We start from the raw sequence: 20,065 nt of genomic DNA, 5'->3' as shown, positions 1-20,065 counted from the left end.
CAGTACTTATCTATACAACTGATGTGTTGAAAAGAAGCCAAGAATCTGCTGAGTTGGTGGTCTGTGTTTTCCTTTTTGCCTCCACAGTTGGATGGTTTCAATGCACATGTTTTTTTAACCTGCCACATGTGTTGGATGACGGATCTTTATGATTCTGCTCTAAATTGTAGGCACACTGAAACCACGAGGTGTGTATGATTGTTCTTATGAGTAGCTTCCCTCTGATTCAGAACATGTGAATGTAACTTGGAGAGCTTCGCAGAGAACATGGTTTCGAAACTATGAATGTGTTGGATCTCGACCGTTTGCAGAACGGTTTGTGAACTTAGAGATGCACTCGATCCTTCTGCTCAACAAATCATCAGGAAAGCCACACAGTTTTTCATTCCAGCTAATAGATGACAGTTTTTTGTGATGGAGACAGATTCTGTTGACTGTTGAGAATGCTGGCCAGATGTCGAGGAAGAGGAGGGACAGGCTGCTCGAGCTCAGACCGCATTATTACAAAAACGATAATATAGAGGCCGAGCCAATATGACATTTGTCTTTCAGAATAAAAAAATAAAAGCTAGAATTACCGCCTTATTGTTGTGTGCCTCCACGAACCAGTCAAGTTACAGTTTACATCCATGTCTGTCTGGACTCATACGTAGCCATGACAGTAGAAAATGCATAAAATATGAATGTTGCTGCAAAGATTGCAGCTACATATCCTGAAACACACGTCAGCCTGGCAGCAAAGGAAAACTATAGCAGGGAGACTCAACTTGCTTTGCTTAGGGGCTACTTTTGCAATATGACAGAAGGCCAGGGGCCAGTCACAGCCCCATACATCTTTCTAGGGTTTTAGCACATTTCTAGGACATTTCAACAATTTTAGGAAGTTTCTGGGATATTGGGACATTTCATGAGTTTTGGACATTTCAAGGATTTTAGAATTTTTTTAGGGTTTTAGCATGTTTCTGGGATTTAAGGACATTCTAGGATTTAAAGAAGCTTCTAGGACTTTATGACATTACACTGATTTTAGGATGTTTCTGGGATTTCAGGACATTTCTAGGAATTTAGGACATTTCTAGGATTTTAGGACATTAGGGTCTAATAGTCAGTACAGTTTCAAGATTAGTGTCACAATTTCAGTATCTAACCAAATATCTCCCCTATTGCTCCTGAATCACGGCCAGAAAAGTGTTTTTGCTCATCATGATGTCACAGGGAAGTTGACCTTTGGGATACAAAATGTCATAATTTTGCTATAGACAATTGTGTAATATTTGGTCATAATTAGCATATGAACTTGTCTGGTGAGGTGAGTGTTTGTATCAAATCTTTAAAAAAGATATCCCTCAAGGTGTTTATGAGATATCTCGTTTACAAAAATGAGACAGACAAGTTTACAGTAACCTTGACCTTTGACCACCAAAATCTAATTAGTTGATCTTTGAGTCCAAGTGGATGTTTTTGCCAAATCTGAAAAAAATCCCTCAAAGTTTTCTTAAGATATTTCGTTCATGAAAATGCAACAGATGTAGTCGGACGATTGATCATTCCAAAAACATTATGCCTCTAGTGAGACAGAGTTTACAGCCCTGCCAGAGGCTCTGTGAGGCTCGGAGGGGATCTCTTTCTCACCTGCACGGCCATTTCAATCAGCATGAGCAACTTCTTTATGCCAATCCACAGACTTTGGCCCTTCACAGCTTTAGCTATGCTGGCTCGCTCTATATCCTGAAAACTGCCCAGCAGCTGCAGGGAGGAGACACAGGAAGGAGAGCACTTAGCATGGCATCAAAACAGGAACATTCATTCAAAATGGGGAAATGTGTTTAAGATTTTCAAACTACAGTAGATCAAATATCATCAAAAATACTGCCTCGTATGAGTATGTGAAAAAAGTATTAATGCACATTATAGGTTTTGAATAAAACATGTTTAAAACCTTTGCTGACAAAGCAAATGTCAAGTGTAATAAATAGTTTAGGGGTTTAAAAGTGCCGCTGTATGCATTCAGCTCATGTATGTGCAGGTGTGTATTTGTGTGTGCTGTTTTTGAGTGTGTGTTTGTTACCTCAAGTGCATCGACCAGCTGCTCTCCCCTCGAGATGTTGGGAATGTGGATGGTGGTGCTGAAAGCGTCCAACATCTCCATTTCCTGGAGGACGTCTTTACGACTTGTGGTGCCGATGATCAGCAGCTTACGTCCCTGAAAGAGAAGCAGACGTGACTTCAGAATTTAATGTGTTTATTCGACCATTCATTTTTTCATTTCCTTTTTTCTTAACAGTCAGGAGACATGTCATGACTCCAAATTTGAAGTGTATGTTACAATGGAAAATTAGGTATATGGATTTTGGATTGACTGTGCACCTGCATACTGTAACAATAACATTAACAGGACACTGAATCTGGCAGGTTCACTGTGTGAGATTGGTCCGACTACACAAAAATTTCATTGCACTTGGACCTGGCTTAGATTATTTTTTGCAAAAACTAAAGAACGTAATAAACTTATTTTTCACCGAAATTGCAACAAACTTGCCACACAACTGTCTGTGGACTTGCCACAGAAGGAATGGTTTGTCACTGTCACATATTTCTTTATGTTTGGTGTTGTGCACCTGGAACACTTGGAAGTCCAAAATCTCAGCTGGGAAATTGAGACCTCTGACTTTGAATGGAGTGCAGCATTACTGACATGTATTTTGAAACATCTTGTTCATGTGACCGGTCACATGATGGTGTCTCGCAGTGCAAATCCAGTCTGATCACGAGCTGTCTTGCTCAAAATGTCACTTTGGTTCATTAAAAAAAGAGATAACTGGAGCCCTGCAGTATGAGAGACATTTAGTATTTCCTTATGTTTGGTTCAGCACCTGCTCCAACTTTGGATTGGATGTGCGTGCATACTTTTGCTTCTGTGACCGTGTACAGGGGCCTTAAGTCACAACAAGAGCACAGAGAATAGAAAATAACAGGAGACAGGAGAAGACAGGACAACCGCACAGACGGAAGACAACAGCAGAGAAGACAAACATGAGCGGAGAAGAAAGAAGAGGAGCAAAAGAAATGTAGCTCCACTAAGCCGACAAGTTGGAGAAGGACCAGGAGAAGAAGACGAAGGAGGAGAGGCAGAGGAGTGGCGAGTAGACAGGGGGATTATGGCTGCCGGCTGCCCCCCCATGGCGTGGGGGGTTGTGATGCTGCATGCAGATGAGGTGCCACACAGGCGGCGGTGCTGCCAGGTCCTGGCTCTCTCACAGAGCCCATTCTCCTCCCTGTCCCCCTGGCCTCCCCCGGCCCCAGGCACCCCGCTGGGCCCAGCGCTTTACAACCCCAGAGGAGCACTGCAGCCAGGCATTCAACACCAGGCCCCGCGCCACTTCTCATGCACATGCAGCCATATAGTGGGCTATGCTCTCATTCACAAACCCATCAACAACAGACACACACACAAACTACAACCAAAGAAACTATGAGAAATGGGTCTCTACCACCACCATTCACTGCGAGCACAACGGGCCTGGACCAAAACACTCGCTAATAACCATACACTCACACACAGGCGCTCACACATGCCCGTCGCAGCCAGACCTCCAACAATTCCTCACAAGACTTTGTGCTGGCATCCAGAAGATCTGCTGCCCTCTCTCTGCCACCTGAAGACTAGCAGGCTGCAAATAAACAACACAACAAAGTTGTTACCTTTGGAGGAGGTTTCTTCAGCAGCACCAGCAGAGCTTGTAACACCAGGTTGGAGAAACGGGGGCCGATCGGGACGTAGTCTGATGAGACAGATCATTTTATATAAGCCACTTGAAGTGAAAACTGACTTAATCAAAACAAAATGCTTTTTAGCTGCCTTGTAGTGCAGTGACTCTCTGAGGGAGAGCTGGGGTCTTACCTAGTAAACGTTCAATATCATCCACAACCACACAGCTCAGCTGGGACTTGTAGGCATCTTCAAATATCTATCACAGGGAGAAAAAAAGGCTCAGATCAAATTAAAATAGGCACATGGCTTTATGCGTGAACCAAAAGCACGAAAAAGAGTGAATTGCTTGTTATGGTATTTGTAAAGGCCTGTTAGTTTGCATTTAAAAATGGTATCTGAGAGCTAACCAGCTGCTTCTAGATAAGAGTAGATTGTGGTGCATATGCATGTAGTAACATGGATTTGTTTTGTATGCTTTTTTAATTTTTGTTTGTTTTGTTTTATTTGTGTTTTAGAATTACATTGTGTACCTGGGAATCCAAGGTTAACTTTGAGGAAAAGCTGGAAACACAGAAATCACTCCTATCCACCTAAACTTTTTTTTAGTTTGATGTTTTGCTCCAGATTTATTCATTTATTTAAGGATTTATTACTTTAAATTTGATACTAAGTTCAACAGATATCCAGTTAATTATAGAGTTTAAGATTGTTCATTCCTGCCACTGTCAAATGTTTATGCGGGGAAAAGGAGGGTGGGGATATCGGCCGACATATTGGCTATCGGTGTTTTCCTGTTCCAAACTTTCGTTATCATACTGGCCTTTTAAATCCATTCTGTATTTCAAAACTTAAAACCAGCTTGAGAAGATTTTTAAAACTGTCCAGTGAGTGAGTGCTACCTTTTTGATGGCTTGGCATTTGGCGATCTCCGAGTGTCCGATCATCTTGTCGGGGGAGCAGATCTTGATGAAGGGGAACTGGGAGTCTTCAGCGATCTTAGCGGCCAGCGCTGTTTTCCCACTGTTAGGTGGGCCTGAAGCAGAGGGGCGATCACAAATCAGCTGTTTGTGGTCACATACATAATTTGGCCAAACTGTCCATTTTTTGGCAATCGCAACAGAAATCACATATTGTTTTAAAGAGCCTTTTAAAGGAATTATTGTGTGTTTAGCTGCTGTATGCTGACTATGGATATTTGGCCTGCATGCTGGAGCACCTGCAGCTTACACCAAGTGAAATTTAAGACTTTATCAGTGTCGCTCAGAATTAAATTTAAGACTTAGTTCACTATAATCAAAATTGGGGAGTAATGGAAAAAAAAGACCTTACACCAATTGCTTAGGGTTAGGAAGAATTTTGGCTCAAATATTTACTGTAATGTAAAACATTACTTTAGGGTGACAGTAAAGCTATTGGTATTTTGTGATTTAAAAAAAACAAAAAAAACAATGCAAAGTCAGATGTAAAATCATTAAATTGTACCTTATATGTCTTAGCATTTTTAAGACTTCAGACTGATTAATTAAATGCCTTTAAAGACTTTTTAAGGATCCGCAGGGACCCTGCAGAGATTGCATCAGGTTAGTGTGTGTGAGTCCTACCCTCCAGCAGCACAGAGACCAGCGGTGTGCGGTCGCTGTTCTTCGTCTGCTGCACCAGCAGCTCCCCGTCCTCTAACACGGCTGACACCGGGTCACCCCATCGGATGATCCCGTTCATGATGTAGCTGGCGTAGTCCTCCTGATTGGTGCCAAAAGCCTGGACAGGAAGAGAGAGAGTTACACTGTGTGGGTTTTTTTTAAGTGTGTGAGAAAGAAAACTCTTGATGTAATGCTGTACTCGTCCTATTTCAAGTCTCTGAGCAGAACTTTGATGGGGTGTTTCTGTATTTGTGCCTCTCATAAGTTACCTAAAAAATATACTCTGTTGTGTGTTTATTTGTGGTTTTTTACTGTACAATGTAGGTTGTGTTTTCTTAAAACTGTAGAAGGCTTACTGTACTCTTAGTCAAAGAGAAATATCCAGAACAAAACAGATAATGTCCTGGCAGAACATTACCGGTACCTTTTCCGTTAAGTTTACAGACATTTCCATAAATCCTAAAACAGATTATTCTGTAGTTTTACGGTATATTCCCTCTACAATATTACCCTAAAAAGGCTAATCTCATAGTATAAAAGAATATTCTCTATTTACTGAGTTAAATCCCCATATGTGTAATGGCCTCCTCCCCTTGACCTCTTTGCGCTTAGCAGGGTTTCTTGCTCCCACAATGCAATGCATCATTAAAAAATACAGGTGAACTACCTGTGAAAAGTCATTACAGAAAATTTCTTCATATTAACATGGTAAATTGTGCTGTATTTATACGGACTTTTCTTACAGGAGGTGGGGACAGTGAATAATTCATTCTGAACTTGGGTTATTGGGTTAACTTGGGTTACTCTGGGTTATTTGTATTACAAGCTGGAATGTCTAATTCATTTCACACACTTTTTTCTACTAATTTTTTCATTAAAATGTATTTGGTACAGAAATAGAAACCAAAAAAGACAGAAAAGTGACAAGGACAGAGAGAGAGTGATGTAATGAAGCTTACAGGTTTGATGTCGTTGTTCAGTGAAGCCATGAAGTCCAGTCTGCAGACCTGCAGCTTCTCTGCCGTCTCGATGTTTACCTCCACCGTGTTACTGGCCTGCAACAAACACAACACAAGTTGAGCGACAGCACATAATAAGCTCCTTTCATTCCTGGATTCCCCCCTGCTAATGAAATGCATTACTTGAAGTATTGCACATTTAGATTGCACAGTGTGTCAGGAGACAATGTACTCCCTGAGAGCAGAAAGGTCAGAGCGAGAGGAGGAGGGAGGGAAGAATAAGTGTTCAGAGGAGTGAAGAAAAACGTCACGGCCATCAGACATGTGTAAGGCCCTTGTCTGTCATTTATCATCACCCTCCAATATCTGCTGCTTGTGTGTGTGTGTGTGTGTGTGTGTGTGTGTGTGTGTGTGTGTGTGTGTGTGTGTGTGTGTGTGTCTGTGGGGGCAGAACACTTAACAGATGAGAGCTTCACCTTATCAGTGTGTCCCACTGAGCTGTGTAGATTTGAGTCCACGCACCTGATAAAACACTTAAGTGAGGGCACGCACACTCAGACACACACAGCTGGGTCCTTCCTCACCTGGGTGGCTACTTTAACTGGAAATATATATCACTGTATCATGCCTGCTAAGTGTGTTACTCATACTATCCCAGTGACTGCTATGAAAAAAGAAAAAAAAAAACACAATTTGAAGGAAAACTTCACCTCAAAAATGACCATTTTCATTTTAGTTACTCACTTTGTGTTAAAGTAAAATTGGGAAGAAATGTATTTTTTTCCCGTGCCTCTGAGAAACTGAGAAAATTCAAGATGAATAAAATGGCTCTGTGTTTAACAACCAGCAAAACGATATCAAAGCATGTGTTTAAAAACTCTTACACAACTTGTAAAGTATAATCCAAGTCTCATTTATCTGCTCATTGCTTTCAGAGAGCATTTATTTTATCCTAAAACCTTCCGATTTAATTCTAAACTAGGAATGAAACTTATCTATGCTCTCTTCAAAGCCAGACTACATTGACAAAAACAATAATTTTACCTTGGTCAAAACAGGTCTGCTGCTGTGTGTAACAGTTTGTAAATGATGTTTTAATAAAGTTTTGCTGATGGAAACAGTTACCATAGAATGCATGGAAGAAAAACACACAAATTCACCTTAACATATAATTATAATGCGGAAAAATGACTCCTTTAAGCATTTTATAAGAGTATCAAAGATTATGTCAAGTTGAAAGATTTGAATTTCAGTCATAAACTTTATTTTGGATGTCAAGACTTTAGAAAGTGAGCAGAACAAGCCCTCAGACCGAACCCTGGACTGAAAATACGTGTTGATAAATCAATTTACAGAGATGTAGAAAATATTCATGACTCATATATTTCATTTATAAAAGAAAAAATGCATCACAGTCACTGATTGTGACTTCTCAGATCTGAAGAGGTGGTGGTTTTCTCTTTTTCACATCATTGTTATTTCAATATCTTTGGGTTCTTGTGTGTTGGTCGAAAATATATGCATAATTTTAATATATGGCATTTTCTAGACTATTTTCTGACATTTTATACAGACACACAGCTTATTGATAGTCCTTACTCATAGAAGTCATTTTCTCTAGTCAAAAAAAGTCCACATAAAAAGACACATAAATAAATACAGATTTAAACAGTGTGTAGTGATAAGTGTCTCCAGAGGACTGACCTTGATGTGTCTGTTCATGGCAGTGGACTGTGCAGCTCTGACCAGACCCTCCAGCTCGGCACCGCTGTAGTTCTTCGTCTCCACCGCCAGCTCCTTAATGTCGACGTCAGTGCCCAGCAGTTCGTACTGACGCATCTTTGCTGTGTGGATGTTGAGGATCTGTATGCGGCCCTTTTCATCCGGTAACCCTGGAAGCAGAGAGGGAGACACTCAGCAACTCACAACATAATAATCTAGACTGATCAAAAGCACCACAGGTAGGTGGAAAAATATGTATTTTTTTATTATTTTCTGTCCCTTTAACAAGAGTGTGAAAACTAATTAGTGTGTTCCTCTCTTCTTACCAATCTCCATCTTCACCTCCAGTCTTCCAGGTCTCAACAAGGCCTCATCGATCAGGTCAGGCCTGTTGGTCATACCTGAGGCCGGGACAGATGGACAGATAGTGGACAGGATTAATGACAGAGATGAGCTGGAGCGCAGGTGTTCAAGGATGACATTGGAGAGTTTGTGAGTTTGTACTACTTGATGGAAAAGGAGAGAGAAAGTGTGTGGTTTTGTGTCTGAGCACCTATGACCAGGATGTTGTTGAGCTGCTCCACTCCGTCGATCTTGGACAGCAGCTGGTTGACGACGGTGTCGTGGACTCCCGTGCTGCCGGCCATGCTGCCACGCTGTTTACAGATTGCGTCAATCTCATCAAATATGATGATGTGAAGGCCGCTGTTTGCACCGAGCTGTGCAGCAGAGATGGGAAGAAAATCAAAGAGAAATAAAGGTGTTAATTAATTTGACAAGATGATGTAAAAATGTATTTATGTGTGTGTATAAATATGACAGAAATAGATAGATAGAAATAAAATGATGATTCAAGGTCTTAACATCTTTTTTAAACATATTTTATTTCTGTCTCAGCAACTTACCAGCAATTTATCCAATCAGTTTCACAATATTACCTGCAGTTTTTTTTAATTGGCTGTATATGATTCATAAATAATTTGCAAATATATTTTTTAATTAAATAAATAATAAAAGAAAATATAATATTTGTTTTAAAAAATCATCTATGTGGTTTATAGGTAATTTGACAAAAATAAAAAATAATAAGAAGAAGAAGGCAGAAAAAAAATTAATAAACAAACAAATAAATAAATAAGTCAACAGTAAAAAAATAATAATTATTATTTTTAAATAAGTAGTCACTAGTGGGGGTCACTGAAGATAGTTGTGTGTACAGTTGTCCTGTTTTACCTCATTATTCTATTGTTCTCTGGAAAAAATATATTTTACATTTTGCATACTAAACAAAGTTTTTTGGAGATTTGAGAGTCCTACCTCGACTCTAATACGTACAATCATGCTAATACTTTCTCTTATTGCATTCTTTCAAAGACATAAGACATAGGCAACATTTTAATTTCATCCTGACCTGAAATCAGTGATAACCCTCAACAGAGAGACAGATGGAAGAAGTGAGAGAGCAGCAGGGTGGGGGGTTATCCCTCCATCTACAGACCTGTCAGTCTCCGCCGTAGCATTTAAAGCAGGTGTGGAGCTGTCCTTATTACACACTGGACGGTGTGTGTGAGTGTGTGTGTCTGTGTGTGTGTAGGGAGGTCTAATAGGAGGTCAAAGACAGCCCAACCCCTCATTAGATGGTGAAGAGTGAGGCTCGAAGCTTGGTGCTCCCCTCCCTCTACAAACGAACACACTCACACACACTCAGAAACACACCAGAACTTTACCAAAGTTATTACAGCTATGTCTGACGAAAGGGCAGATCTCTCCACTCCTGCAGAAATTAGTTTTTTCTGTTTACATAGATGAATTGCTTATCTGTTTTTTGTGTGGGTAATGGGAGAATTCTGATTCACCAGAACAGACTTTTTATCCGATAGTAAGTTCAGCAAGAACTACAGCTAACACATCTGAAAGCTGTAATAAAACAGACTCTTTTATCAACACCGACATGTGGGGTTTTTTTTACGTTTTGCTAAGTAGATTCAGCTTTAACTATAAAATGCTTTTTAGCTTTAAAACACTTCAAGGGATAGTTATGATTTCTTGAAATGGGATTGCATGAGGGTGCATGTCCATTGTCAGTACTAACTCAGAAAAAGTCAAATTATTGTTTTAGTCTGTCTAAAAATGGACTTTTAAAATACATATAAACACATTAGTCGGACTGAAATTGGACTAAATTGAATTTCTCAAAATTGGACTGCATCACCCAGATAATGCGATTGGAAATCGAGCTATTCCATCATGTGAACACCTCAGTCGGACTCGAAAGATTTAAAGCATTTAAAAAAAATGTAAGCACTGAGCACGGACCTAAGTGTTTTAACTTTGGCTTAAGTGAGGGACACACAACTTTAAAAGGTTGTCATTTATATTTTTTTCACCCTATTCATTCTTTGATGCTACGGCTTCAAATCTGCATGTACATTGGGACAAAGACATAAGTTCAATTATAAGATTTCTTTGAGGTTTTTTGATAATTTTTGGATCCTTTCTTCTTAAGTTTCTCCTTATCTTTTTCCCATGTTTTTGAAAGACATTAAGCCAGTTTGCTCAAGTTTCAAAAGGTTCCCTATCAGAAAAGGCTGTCTGACATCAAGGTAATACAGTAAAAATATTCCAAATGCAGCTTTAACTTAAACTAATCTTTAATTTCTTTTGGGTGGCTAAAATACATTTTGCTGCTGCCCCCGCACACAGCAGTACACTCGAGCTGACCTCTCCAAATTTACCGTAACACACTGATTATAGAAGTACCTCATACAACCCCACTTAAAAAAATCTTAACTGTGCCTTTACATTCTACAACGCTTAAAAGGTCAATAAAGCAGTTTGAATACAATATAAGTTCTTGAGAGACAAACTATCTGCGTACATGAGTATGTATTATAATGTGACCTCCTCTTACCCGCTTCTGTTCGTCCTCGGCGTCTGCAAACAGTTTCCTGATGTTGGCCTCAGACTCTCCGACGTACTTGTTCAGAATCTCGGGGCCGTTGACGATCTTCGGCTCCTGGGCTTTGAGCATCTTGCCAATCTGTCGTGCCATCAGGGTTTTTCCGCAGCCTGGGGGTCCGTACAGCAGGATGCCCTTCACATGCTTACAGCCTGGAGACAGACGCACAACCAGGGACAGAGGAAAGGAAGTTAAACTGAGCAGAGGAGCGTAAACAGAGCAAACGCTTCCTCTAGTTATAAAACTTATATTGTTGTTAGGAGTGAAGTATTCCTTTAGGTTAAAGTATGTAAGTGTTATGAGCAAAATGCACTTAACAACTCACTCATTTCTACTGAAATACAGTACTCAAGTAAAAGTACTTAGTTACATTCCACCACTGCCAAACTAAATGTATTATAAATGTGGCAACAGAGGATGACATCTGCATAATTTGGACATTTATTCCAGCTGTTGTCATCACAGCTCCACTGATTTCCTATATTTAATTCCTCCAAAACCATCAAGTGAATATGCGAGCTCTCCACTCAGCCAAGTTTACAGTGTGGGTCTTTTAATGGCCTTTTGCACCTGCTTAATGACATTTAGTCCAGACTAATTGAGAGGCCCCAGATAACCATCTGAGCTGCCATTTGGGCCTGCTGAAGGAAAAGCAGCCAGGATGACAGGTGGGGGCGGAGGGAAGAGGGGACGGCGGGGGAAAAGTTATGTGGTCGTGTTGTGTTTGAGGGGGAGAAAGCGCTGAAGCTTCTGTCTGTCTGCTTCACCTCTCTGGGAGCAAAGGGGAGACAAGGTGAAACTTTCAAACTTTTGCTCCAGCGCACACACAAAATGTGCGCATGATGCACACACCACCTATCTATCAGCACCTGCGCCCCCCCACCCCTGCGCCTGCCAATTACACCTTTACCTTTAGCTGGATGCTCTATCAGGGCATGCCATCTCATTACAGCAGCCAGCTGGCCGCAGCCAAAGGCCGACTCCTGCACACAAACAGCCGGCTAAAGGTCAGCTCACACGGCTGGACGCTGCAACAGGCCCTGAGCGCTGCGGGTCTGTGTACGGGATTTAAGTAATGTGTGTGTTTGCCGAGCTTAGAGGTCTTTCAAACAGGTTTTCACAAGGCCTCGAGGTCTGGGAGCGAGGATTAGGACTAATATGAGTGTGTCTGTGAGAGGGTTTCTGTATGAGTCACAAAGAAGACTACCTGATGGCCTTTGCAAAGTGAATCATCGGAGTAATCTGACAGCTGTCAAAGATCTATTAATGAGTGTGTGCAGGGATCACTGTGAGGGGATGCCAGGGTCTTTAGTCACGGTCGACGCACAGCAGAAGGAGCTAATTGTTGTCTGCTGAATGCTGGTTGTTGGGTTTTACTGAATCATGCGATGACGCATTCTTCAGAGGAAATATTCAAAGGGTTGTTTGCTGCATTGTTGATGTGAGGATCAAACAAAAGTAGTATATAATAACTGAAAACAGCAATTATTTTTGACAAGTATTACGAATCAGGGTTCCCACACCTTAAACATCAAATTTGAAGACTTTAAAAGGATTTTCCAGGACAACCCTCTTTCTATTTCCATGTGAAAACCTCTGAGGTTGTGATTCTGGAAAGAAAAGGATGGAAGGACTTATATGTTTTTGCAGAAATGGATGAAACCGTTGGAATCTCTGTGACTTCAATATAATTTAAACTTAGAGAGATAAGCATTAATGGACCAGTCAGTTAATGTTATGCAATGTTACAGTTTGTACGCTTGCTTCTGGTGACAAAAATAATAAATAAATAAATGAATAAACAAATGAATAATTAAATAAATCAATAAATAAACTTTCATTTAAAAAAAAAGAAAAAAAAAAGGGATTTTCGCGGGCTAAACTCATTACACTCAAGGACGCAACAACAGATAAATAAGTGATGGCGAGTAAAGAGAAAAGAGGAAAACTCACCCATCTGTTCTACTATGTCTGGAGGGAAGACTCGGGAAGCGAAGGCTCGACGGAAGATGTCAGAAAACTCCTTGTCGAGGCCGCCAATCCCCATCCTCTCGAAGTTCCAGTCTGGGCTGATGATGGACTGACGAGACTCTCGGGTCTTGGCTTTCCCTGTAGGAGTGACACAAAAATAAACAATAAAGGCTTTGCTCAAAAGGGTCAAATAATTATTTACTGATGACGTACAATAGTTTTAGGAGACTGTTGCAGAAATTATTTGAACAAAATGATTGTTTGGAGTGAACTGAATATATGATGCAATGAACATGTTCTTTCTGAACAATTACTTTGTTTCTTATATGAGGTGAGTTTAATATTTTAGATTTTTGGGTGTGATAATGGATGCTAAACTGTCATGGAAATATCATGTAGCACATGTAAAGACAAAAAAAGCAATAACAATTATTCATTACACAAACCCAGGAGAATATACTAACAGATTTCTATAACATCCGGATATTTTAAACTAAGATTAAGTTTGGTTTGAAATCTTTCACACTCTCCCTTCATGTTTGGCCTGATATTTCACAGTTAAAATTAGCTTTTATGACAGAGGGTTTTTAATTAACTGAAAAAGCTACCATTCAATACCTGTAATGAATTTGTAATTACTGTTATCAGTTCATCCATCAGAAATATGGAATATATTGCTGTTTTGAGATTAAAGAGCTGTGCAGTTTATAGAAGTGGTAGTTTGTGCAGGAATTTGCAAAATATTAAAGAGGAAATGTGCAAAACTTTACAGTATGAAGTAAAAAAAGCTCATATGCAATACAGTATACAGAGATAATATTCAAAAAGATTAGTGTTTATGTAACACACAGGAATGGACATGTCATGGCTTTGTTTCTGACTGATTTGTTAAAAATATTTTTGCATTATGCATATCATATTTTACACTGAAACCTGCTATGGAGGTAAAATGAACATGTGGTGGTAATGGGCACAGTTGGACTTGTGAATGGGAAAGAGAGCAAGCTGAGCAAAGTGTGTAAAGTGTGCCCCCTTGTGGTTTTAAGGAGAATTGTAATGTGTGAAGTTTGCAGAAGTTTTAGGAGCTCATTCTGTCATCTTCATGTCAGTTTAGTGGCTGTATTTAACAAAAATGGAAAGCAGTCCACAAAAGAGTCTTATCTATAATTCTCCAGACTGTTGTTTATTGAGATGAAGCGCTCTTGTGTATTGTTGACACTCACCGACCAGGGTCATGGATGAGGTCTCCGACTTCTCGAAGATCACCTGACTGTTTGGCAGCAACAAACCGATTTCAATCTGTGGAAAGAAATAAGAATTAATCATTCACAGATAAAACCAGCAGCTACATTTACTCTGAACCACATGACATCTAACTGTAACACTGTGTTTAATAACATGACTGATTTCCATGCAATGTTGAAAAGGCTCGAACAGTACAGAACATCATGAACATCGCAAAACGGCGACAGATCGTTCTCCAGATACCTTCGGTTTCTTGCCAGAGCCTCGCTCTCCCTTCAGGACGCTGGGGTCCATGGCCTCAATATCCTTTATCAGCAAGCCAAACAGCTTATCACAGAAACTAAACACCAGCTAAAAAACAAAACACACACGGGGAGAAAGGAGAAATTTACTAACATAATTTTTTTGTTATTTAGATAAATAGCAAATAAATAAAATACACTCAACAAATTTAACAAAACCTATTTTAAATAGGAGCGTCGGTAATTCCACTATGCTAGTTAATATGCAACAGTATATCAATAGTATAATATAAATAGTATATCAGTACTTTCAAAACCACCTTGAAAAGACGGTTAAAAGCTGCTCAGCTCTGTACTGACTGACCTTGAACTCTGGACTTCATATCTTATTTTTTTATTTGATAAGCATTCCCTTGTGATGTGTTATTGTTTGTGGCTTTTCATTTTGTGTTTTGTAATGTGATGGGCTTTTTGTGTAGATTTATGTTGTATTGTCTAGCTTGTGTCTGGGACTAAAAATGCTAATTAGCTGTAAGCTTAAATGTGGTATGGTACATCAGACGGTAACATTTACGTTTTAAGCTGTAAACGGTCCCTTTTAAATTAATTAATTAATTAATTAAAAATAAAATTTTAAAAAATGACAAAATAAAATGAAATAAAATGAAATAAAATACATTTAGACAGGCACATTATTGACCCGTTAAATTACCTGCTGGCCGACGCTGAAGGCCTGGTTGTTGAAGTGCTGGAGGAACTCATTGGCCATGTGTCCTGAGTCGTAGGGGTTGCTGTCCGCAGTCTTCTTTTGCAGAAAGTCAATTTCCACTATCATGGTGCTTATTAACTGTTTGGAACTGTCAAACTTGTAGTTTGTTACTATAAGGGGATAAAAACAAAAAAAAAACAAAAGACAACATCTGGATTATTTCCGTTAGGATAGTTAGTCCATATCGGAGTTCAGCAGCCCAAAAGTAGCCGAATTACACAGTTTTTCCTGCAGACGCTGATGAGAATACGTCTTCTTTCTACCTTTGTGCTGATTACTTATCAGCATGAAAGCAGCCTTAACTGATTTTTGTGGCCACTTGGGGGAAGAGAAACAAGCCGGAAGCACAACATCTTACACATTATCAGCTTTTACAGCAAAGAGTTGCCCTTTTTACACAAGCAGCAGAGCAAAATCAGGCTTCAGCTGCAGTTAGCTCTGTACCAATCTGATATTAGAAGATGAATTAAAACACTGCAGACCACTGATTGCGGTCGTCCTGCACAAACCAGACAATTTTTTTCTTTTTGAAGATTATTTTTTGGCCTATTTTGCCTTTATCATAGTACACTTTGAGAATAACAGGAAAGTTGACAGAGAGATGGGGGATGACATGCAGCAAAGGGCGACAGTTTGGAATCGAACCTGTGCCGCTACAAGGACTATATAAGGCCTGTATGTCTCAAATGTTAGACCTAAGTTTGTATGAATATTAGAAACACATTGGAGTATAATCATTAGCCACCCATTGTCTCTGTGTGTACGTTTTGATTAAATATCTTTGGTTAAAGAACGGATCTATTTATTTAATTATCTACCTATTTTTCTACCTATTGTCCTTATTTCATTTTTTATTGTTAATTATTTTTTAAAATGTCTTATTCTATTTTTTATTTTTTATTTAATTTATTTATTTTGTTACACTAAATAGGTCTTCATGTTCATGTGGTTCTGAATTGAACTTGTGTATGTTCATGTTGTCATTAAAAAACCAATAAAGAGAAAATAAAAAAAAAAACAAAGATGTTGCACATCCTCGCTTCACCACGACAAAAATCACGCCCGTCCCAAACGAGGTGTTGAGCTGGTTTAAAATACATGTTCCTGCCGATCTGTGTCAGTACTTAAAGTAGACTCTGATTAAAACTGATCTGATTTTAATCTACAAGCTTTACTGAACAAAACAACAAAGAAAGCAGCAACACCACCAACATTTAACGTCAAAACACATGCAATGCCAATGTTTAACCAGCAGATGTCGCCATTTTTGAATCTCTCGTGTGCTTCAAATCAATGAACAATTTTCATTCCCAGTCACTATTAAATATTACACATAGCTCTATTATCCACACTATCTCTGACATTTATGGCCTAATTATGTTCAATTAGACGCTAACTGAACAGCAGGGTCTAAGCTCATTAGCAGATTTGGAGTTGTTCCCAAATCAATGGATGTCATGTTAGCAGCCTGTTGTAATCAAACATCGATTTTTTTTCATCCTTTAATGTGAGAAACAAAATCAGCAACACAACAGGCCATTTCCTGATTTTGACATGATTTGTGTTGCCCTTTTTAAATTGTCTGAATGTCCCCAAACTGCCGCTAATGCCTCATTATGGAAATGAGATATACTGTAAATGGCTCTCCTCTCGATTAGGCTGATATTTCCACCGCTGCCAGGTAATTAGGAAAATTACACCAACAATACTGCAACATTATTCAGACCACAGGAGACAATGCTTAGACATTCGCTCCATTATAGAAGTTAATGTTGTGATTTTGTAATGTGGTTGCTTTGAATAGAAAGAGAGATTATTTCTTTACCATATTTCTGAGATGTTTTAAAGTATGATAATGGTGAATATGCATGAAAATAACATTAGTACTAGTAAAACTATCAGTCAAATTGATACATTGTTGGTATACTACATATTAAATTAATTATAACAGTAAATTATTTGTAACTTTATTCTATCTGTTTTACCATAACCATGAATGGCTATCTCAACCTTTTGGTAGAGACCTATATTTGAAACACTATGTTAAAAAAACACAAAAACAACCCACAGATTTTTGTTATTATAGCCCAGAGGACATAAAAATGCAAACATCTGAATCTGAATTAACACTGGTTTTATTCTTCTTAATCTTGGTTTTATGCCCTTTTACCCTTTGAAACCTGGATCCACATTAGTTTTCTGATGCTGTGTTCAGACGCCTTTCAAACGTATTTGAAGCTTTGAAACTTGAGCTAAGTAGTTTGATTTCTTTCAAAAACAGTGCAGAAAAAAAAGATCATCAGAAAATGATCAATGAACTACGAAAAAATACAGAAATCTTTGTTCATAATTATTCTAATAAAATATTTATAATTAGGTTAAAGAAAAAATAAACCATTTTCATTTATTTGTATTATTTTTATTTCTTTTAGCACTTTTTTCAGGTCTTTTAATGTTTTTGTTCAATTACCTGTTTTCTTTTTGTTTGTTTGTTTGTGGCTACTTTTATGTAATTTTCTTGTAACTTTAATTGCACTTTTTGGGGTCATTTCTTGTTTAGTTACCATTCACCCTCTTTCCTTGTAGTTCAATGAAATCATGCTACTTTGTGCAGGTTTAAAGGGTTAATTCTAACTTCTACCTTGGTTTTATACCAGTTTTTATTCCCCCAAAGCCATGGCTTGCTGTTTTTTTAATTATTATTTCTAAGACTATGTCAGGAAAGATTAAGGTATCACAAGGCTTTTTTACTCAGTGGATTATATTTTCATTCCTCCTTTTTACTCCTGATATGTAGACAGTATCATAATAGGGCCCATCATTTTGGGCATCCCTTTGCCTAAGGGAGCTGAGCAAAAAAAAAAAAATTATCAAAGAACAGGTTTGGATGCTGGCCAGCCTCTGAGACAGATGTGCAGTGACACCACCCACTCATATTGTTCTACTGTCTCTCCCTGCGCTGGCAAAGTCATGTTCCCTTCACCCCTCATGACACCTAAATAATAGCTAAACCCCCTAACCCCACGTATAATTATTAATCTGAAGGACACGACCATCAGAAGTCAGCGCACGGAAATGTTTCTCTGGCAGAAAGAGAGCGAGGCCGCAGCCTTTAAAGTCAGTCACATGTAAGTTGCATTATTCCTTCAAAATCTGAGCAGCGGGTTTGATGTCCCCGAGGTGTCTGTGACTCAAAAGGCGCTAAGTGATAAGAGAGAAAGGCTGTCAAGAACTGATAATCAATAGATGACAATTTAATGGCAGTTATCACAAAAGGCTGAAAGGACGCTGTAGGACAATAAGAAGCAGCTGTAAAATGCATGTGAGACTCGGATTACCTGTTACTAATAGCAACCACTTACGTAAATAAACTTTATTTTACCTGCAGCTAGATTAGTCAAAATTACTACTGTTATTGTTGACGGGAATATTTTTACATTTTACATTACACATACATTTGCTTTTATCTCTTTAAAGGAGCAGTCTGCAGAATTTAGTTGAATCTTGTTTCCACCAACCAGTCCGGTTGAGATCAGTTCATTAAACATTATATCTAGGGATGATAACGACTGATTGATGATTGATTAATTGGTCATTAAGAATTTAATCAAACATGCGAAATTTAACTGATTAATGCATAGGCTATTAAATGCTGTCGAAATATATGCAATGTGCTGCTGTGAGCTTTGATAGAGGAAAAAATACATTTGGTACTGTTTGAAAGAAGCAAAGTTTTTATGTTTTTTTCAAATAACGATGAATCATTTGTTAAGTTTACCAATTAATTGATTAAGGAAAGTACTTACAATTTGCAGCCCTTACCAGAACATTTATTTATGCATTTCTATTTTCACAAGCTGTGGATGCTACTCAAACAGGAGGCATTTTGTTGGGGGACTATTTTCAGAAGCGGATTAATCCACATTTAGGGCTCTAGTGAGTCAAAATAAACAGCAGTGTGTGTGTGTGTGTGTGTGTGTGTGTGTGTGTGTGTGTGTGTGTGTGTGTGTGTGTGTGTGTGTGTGTGCATGGTAATGAAGGAACACGTCAGCCAGTGCGACAGTAACAGTGTGGCTAAATCATGTGTTTTTAAAAGTTTTGGGAAAAAATGGTGCTCTATGGCACAGAGTAAGAAGATATGACAGACTTCTGAGACACACACAGTGCTTGTTAGAAGGATCAAATCACTGTTAGCTTTGATCATTTTGTGAGATTTGCTAGAAAAAATATAGAAAATTAGCAATGTCATGTTATAAAATTAAAGTTTACCTTCAACCTCTTGGTTAATCGATAGGCCGGCCCATTTTCTCTGTAAAGAAAAAAAAAGCAAATGATTGATTTAGTTCCATGTCTTATAGTTTTATTTTGTGTAAGGACACATTATTGCAATGGACAAAGGAAAATAGATCACCATTGAGCTGTCAATAAGACATTTACATTTTCCAGGAGAACCAAGACAGACACATCAAAATTACAACATTTCGGAGACGTCTGTGCAACGTTCCTCTGCAACATGGTCTTATTTCACAACACACATTTCTTAACACTAACATGCAGAAATCAGATCTAAAACATCTTTAATGGTCACGTTTGTTTTTTTTACACAAGCTGTGTTGTGTTTTTGAGATGGCTTCCAACGACGGCTGCCAAGTCAAATATGAGTCAGTCAATCAATGGATCATACTTATTGATTCGTGGTAAAATAAGACCGTCTTGAGGAGGTTACAGTAGTACCTGAGTGCCGTTGTGGCTGCCATAAAGACGGAGGAAGAGCAGGCAGAGACAGGCAAGCAAAAAAAGGAAAAAGCAGTAACAGACAGATTGAGACAAACAAAGAGGTCCATGC

General features: G+C 38.8%; 1 protein-coding gene across 2 annotated transcripts in view; it reads right to left on the bottom strand.

Moving 5' to 3' along the window:
• LOC121958906 (vesicle-fusing ATPase-like) overlaps positions 1-20,065 on the bottom strand; it is a 31,515-nt gene that overhangs the window by 4,741 nt on the left and 6,709 nt on the right. The window contains exons 2-18 of one of the 2 annotated variants that reach the window (XM_088070428.1): positions 19,954-19,969; positions 19,489-19,528; positions 15,163-15,329; positions 14,452-14,559; positions 14,187-14,262; positions 12,946-13,101; positions 10,945-11,144; positions 8,587-8,752; positions 8,360-8,434; positions 8,016-8,203; positions 6,312-6,407; positions 5,314-5,470; positions 4,612-4,745; positions 3,902-3,968; positions 3,703-3,782; positions 2,069-2,203; positions 1,633-1,746 (exon numbers count right to left, since the gene is read on the bottom strand). In XM_088070428.1, coding sequence (XP_087926554.1) covers positions 1,633-1,746; positions 2,069-2,203; positions 3,703-3,782; positions 3,902-3,968; positions 4,612-4,745; positions 5,314-5,470; positions 6,312-6,407; positions 8,016-8,203; positions 8,360-8,434; positions 8,587-8,752; positions 10,945-11,144; positions 12,946-13,101; positions 14,187-14,262; positions 14,452-14,559; positions 15,163-15,285 — 1,875 coding nt within the window. In that variant the 5' untranslated portion in view covers positions 15,286-15,329; positions 19,489-19,528; positions 19,954-19,969. The remainder of the gene's footprint in view (positions 1-1,632; positions 1,747-2,068; positions 2,204-3,702; positions 3,783-3,901; positions 3,969-4,611; positions 4,746-5,313; positions 5,471-6,311; positions 6,408-8,015; positions 8,204-8,359; positions 8,435-8,586; positions 8,753-10,944; positions 11,145-12,945; positions 13,102-14,186; positions 14,263-14,451; positions 14,560-15,162; positions 15,330-19,488; positions 19,529-19,953; positions 19,970-20,065) is intronic. The other variant, XM_042508083.2, reaches the window with a different exon arrangement.

The sequence above is a fragment of the Plectropomus leopardus genome, chromosome 19 (genome assembly GCF_026936395.1).
Source record: "Plectropomus leopardus strain MGB_pleo_1.0 chromosome 19, ASM2693639v1, whole genome shotgun sequence".
Classification (NCBI taxonomy): domain Eukaryota; kingdom Metazoa; phylum Chordata; class Actinopteri; order Perciformes; family Serranidae; genus Plectropomus; species Plectropomus leopardus.
This window is presented reverse-complemented; position numbering and strand designations above follow the sequence as displayed.